Source organism: Helianthus annuus, chromosome 6 (genome assembly GCF_002127325.2).
Source record: "Helianthus annuus cultivar XRQ/B chromosome 6, HanXRQr2.0-SUNRISE, whole genome shotgun sequence".
Lineage (NCBI taxonomy): Eukaryota > Viridiplantae > Streptophyta > Magnoliopsida > Asterales > Asteraceae > Helianthus > Helianthus annuus.
Genome location: NC_035438.2, coordinates 116,807,686 through 116,812,554, shown reverse-complemented (window position 1 = coordinate 116,812,554; position 4,869 = coordinate 116,807,686). Strand labels below are relative to the sequence as shown.

Below are 4,869 nucleotides of genomic sequence, written 5' to 3'. Positions count from 1 at the left end.
ATATTATTTTGGAATTTAATGAAGTAAAATATATTATTTTTGGGAAAAATACATATATTTTGGGAATATGTTAATTTTGGACAAATAAGTTAAATATATTTTACTAAGTGGGACTTAAAATATATTTTTCGGAATCACAATAATACATGTATAAATACCCCCATCATTGGGAAGGAAATACGAGGTTAAAATACTTGTGAAGTATATATACGAAATATCATTTAACGATTATTCCATAACAAAATATAATTTAAAGTTAAGATAATTATTTTAACTAATAATTATAACTTGGAATAATAATCGGAAACTTAAGAATCACAACTCAAAAACATCAAACCCTAAAGCCAAGGCACGGCCCGTTTGTCTAATAGACATTAGTACGTGTAGGTCGTCGCGTAGCAGACAGAGTTTGGGTTGACGATTCTATTCAGGAGACGCACTACTGTGAGTTCATGTCCCCCTTTTCCTTAAACTGTTTTGTTTACTTACTTCGGGGGTGAAATACATGTTACAAAGGGATACTTACAATACTATTGGTATGATTAGCCTAGGAAAGAACCATAGATCATGTGATAGGGTAGGCGGATACTTGGGACCATTAATCCTCGTATCAGGACCGAGGGGCATGAGTGATAGATCTATTTGGGTATAGCGAGCCCACACCCCCGAGGCCAGGGCGCCCCGTTGTGGGGACTATGTCTTCCAGCCGGAAGCCCGGTACAACTTTGCTAGGTTTGAGTCTTCCTACACCGTCACGCATATCAGTGGCCTTGCAAACCATTGGTGATCTTTTCCTTGTTTACAATCATACCGGGAGATACGTACATACATACATACATACATACATACATACATACATACATACATTTGTAACAAAAAGGTTTTATACATACTCACTTACACATGAACTCGCTCAACTTTTGTTGATTTTTCAAACTACATGTATTTCAGGAAATTAATGGATCTGGCGAAATGTGCAATGGTGTCAAGCTGCGTAGTGAATAACGATGTCATCCAGGTTTAGGAGGTATAACCCTTACCTGGACGGGTTACATGTCTTTAAACCACGTTTCTATTTAAGTCTTTTGTTGTGTCATGTGAACACGCTTTAATCATGTCATGGTTGTAACTTGTTTTATGTGTCGACATTTTCAAACAATGATGTTGTGGTAACTTTAAACTTAATGGATGGATGATCATCATGTGTTTTATTTTCATATAGCATTGTTATGATTGTTGCTATGGTATTAAGAAGTCACACCAATTAAACCCACGCTTCCGCAAAGGACAGGGTGTGATAGCTTGGTATCAGAGCCTCGATCATAGCGAACTAGGATTCCTTCTCGAATCTAGACTATGATCACTAGGGCTTTCACGAAAACATTTTTTATATTACATACACTAAATGTCCAGATCCAGGGTATAAACATTTTACAAACAAAAAGCACAAATACACTTTTCAAAATTCATGGTTCAGTCTTAGAGGCTGAGGGAGTTCAGCCTTAGAGGTTGGGGAGGCTCAGTCTTAGAGACTGAGGGAGGTTCAGTCTTAGAGACTGAGGGGTTCAATCTTAGAGATTGAGGAGGTTTATTTTAGTCTTAGAGACTGGGAGGTTGGTCTTGGAGACCAGGGAGTTGGTTTTAAGAACCAGGGAATTAGTCTTAAAGACTGGGAGGTTGGTCTTAGAGGCCAGGGAGTTAGTCTGAGAGACTAGGGAGTTCAGTCTAAGGGACTGGGAGGGATAGTCTGGGGAAGACTTAGATGATTACTTGCTTGCATTATTGTGACTTACATGTTTACTTGATTATATGTTGATATATGTGCATATGTGTGGTTGTGTTACAGACCCTATGGTTTCTTCTTTCGATACGGGAGTATCAGATACATTGGACCCCATGGCGATTGTATCAAACGATGAGATACCATCCGAGGGAGAGGTCTACACGTCGGACACTACTAGCACGGATGAGGATGATTTTCAGCCATTTGCTCTTCCTGATTTTGGGGATGATATTCCTATTGCTGATGGTTCTGTCGGCGGGGACCTACCTCTTATTCAGGTCCCTGCTCCTCTCCCACTTGCTGCAGTTCCGGTCGAGGATCTGCCGCATGATAAGTTCGCTGATGATGACATCGATTTATTCCTAGAGGGTCCCCCGGAGGGCGACCAGGATGGTGTGGCCCTTGTGGATGCCGATGTCCATATTGCTGATGATCCCGTTGTCGATCCTGTTGTTCCCTTGGCTGAGATTCCTACTGATGTGCCCATTGCTGATCCCGATGTTCCAGTCGAGGCTCCCATTGAGGAGGCTCCTTTTGATCTGTTTGGTCCTTACTCTTTCAAGTCTGTAGCGTCCGCTTCACTGCACGCCCAGGGCATACAGCCCTATTCCTCTGACTCTGACTCAGACATGGTGATGTCTGTTGCGCCCCTCGTTCCCCATGACGTTGACCCAGATCCGGAGGTCGAGTTTTTGCCTGATGAGCCTGGTCCAGTTGGTCCAGAGCCGATCATTGCTCATGACCCCATTGTTGCCCCAGTTGTTGCACATTTGCCAGACCCTTTACCTGAGCCTGAGCATGTCGATATACCAGACATAGCACCACCCGTCATTGTTGCGCCCGTCGATTTACCACCGGTTTCTGATGTTCCTGTTATTGATGCACCCATTATCGCATCGGTAGTACCTGTTTCAGACCCTGTGCATGCTGACCATGCACCGTTTGCCGCTCACATTGATCCTCGTTATGCTGACACCCGTAACGGGTGGATCGAGGATGATGATGACTACCCACCATTTGTGCTACCCGTCACTCCTCCTGTAGCACCTGTTTTCGCACCTATTGAGATTCCATTGTTCCATCCACACACCTGTGACGTCCATCGCACTGATCTTCCCATCACATTCCTCCAGGACATTCCACCACCTCGTCCTGGGGAGGGTTCATCGAGGAAGCCGCCTGCTTTTGTTCCACCTGTATCAGCATCTGTTCCATTCATGTCCCAGTTCGCTCACACTACACCATCTTTTATACCTTCGGGCGAGCCGTTTCTGTAGGCTTCGCCCAATGTTATGCCGTTATCAGACCCGTACCACCCTTTTCATGTGGGGTACATGACAGAGGACATACTCATCTCTCTACAGCTACAGCAGGACGCACTGAGTCGTCGCATTCAGGAGTTAGAGAGAGCTCCACGTCCTCCATGCCACTGTCAGACTCCTTTTGCCGCACCACACACTCCTCTTCCGCTTCCCCCTGATTCGGATGTTCGTTTCCTTACATCTGAGCAGCAGATTGCCTATTTGTTGCGCGTTATTCATGCCCTAGAGGAGGATTGGGTGCACATGCGCCGGTTGCTTTTCTCGTATCTTCCTCCTCCTCCTCCGCCACTAGCATAGATATTTTTGGTTTGATGCAGGTAGATCATTTTGGTGAGAAAGAAGCAATTGGGCTAGCATACGAAGACTTTTGGAAGACCACACTTTTGTATATGATATGTGTAGATTGACTTGTATTTTGAGGGTGATGTAACCCTATGATCTTATTTTGGATGTACGATGTATTGTAAAACTATATTGCGGTCGTGATTAATGAAAGCTCAATGGCAACGTTCTCATTACATGCTTTATTGAATTATTTGTTTTATATTATAACATGGGATGCTATGTGGTTGATGGATTTTACTATATATGCATATTTATTATACTTACTATGACCTGACCAATATGATCATCTTTTAGAAGATGCCTCCACGACGAGATGCACGCATGCCTACTACTGAGGCGGAACTCCAGGGGATAATTGCCACAGCTATAGCACAATATGCGGCCTCCCAAGCAGGAACACTTCAACCAACAACAACAACAATAACAACCCACCCAATGGTAATGTCTAAGTCGCTTGAGACACATTACGATACATTTGGATATTTCTAGCACATCCGCTAATACCATCTGTAAATACTAACGTATGTGCAGGGTGCACCTACAAACAATTTCTCGACTGCAAGCCCGTAAATTTCAACGGCACTGGAGGTGCTGTTGCATTCGTCAGGTGGGCAGAAAAGACAGATTCTATTCTGAGGATGAGCAAGTGTACCCCTGAGCAACAAGTTACATACATCTCGGGGCTGTTTCTTGATGGTGCCCTATCGTGGTGGAATCTACAAGTGCAAACATTGGGAGAAGCGGCGGCATATGCGCTAACATGGAATGAGCTGAAGGAGCTCATGAGGAAGAAGTATTGTTCGCGGGCTGAGATACAAAAGCTAGAAACGGAATTCTGGAACTTAAAGATGGACGGCCCAAAAATCGCCGAATATGTTCAGAGGTTTCATGATCTCTCCCATGTGGCGTCGTATATGGTCACGCCCGAATTCAAACGCGTGGAGCGTTTTATCTGGGGATTAGCACATCAGATTATGAGCATGGTTACATCATTGAAACCGGCAACTATTACTGAAGCCATCGATCTAAGCATATCCCTGACTGAAGAAGCCATCAGGCTAAAAAAGTTTTCAAATGCTGATCAGAAAAAAAAAGAGACTCATGTGGAGTCGTCTGGAGAGAACAAACGGAAGTTCTCCAACTTCAAGCAAGGTACCAGCAGTTCGGATAAGAAGGGTGAGACAAGCGCACCGGCCAAGGCCAAAGGAAAATGGTACATGGGCACATTGTCCAAGTGTAACGCTTGTCAGCTGCATCATGAGGGACGATGCAAGTCTGTGAAATGTGAATCTTGTGGAAGAATGGGCCATTCAAAAGAAACTTGCTGGGTTCGTACTGGCCGTGGTGGCCAAAGGGGTTTTAATAAAAACAACCGCGGAGGGAATGGTAATGGAAACCGCCAACAGGGAGGAAATGGCG

At 44.2% G+C, this 4,869-nt stretch overlaps 1 protein-coding gene across 1 annotated transcript; it reads left to right on the top strand.

Moving 5' to 3' along the window:
* The first annotated feature begins 1,851 nt into the window (after positions 1–1,851).
* Positions 1,852–3,060, top strand: LOC110945008 (vegetative cell wall protein gp1-like). Its single transcript, XM_022186646.1, has one exon. The coding sequence runs from the start codon at positions 1,852–1,854 to the stop codon at positions 3,058–3,060; it is 1,209 nt and encodes a 402-aa protein (XP_022042338.1).
* Positions 3,061–4,869: the final 1,809 nt, after the last annotated feature.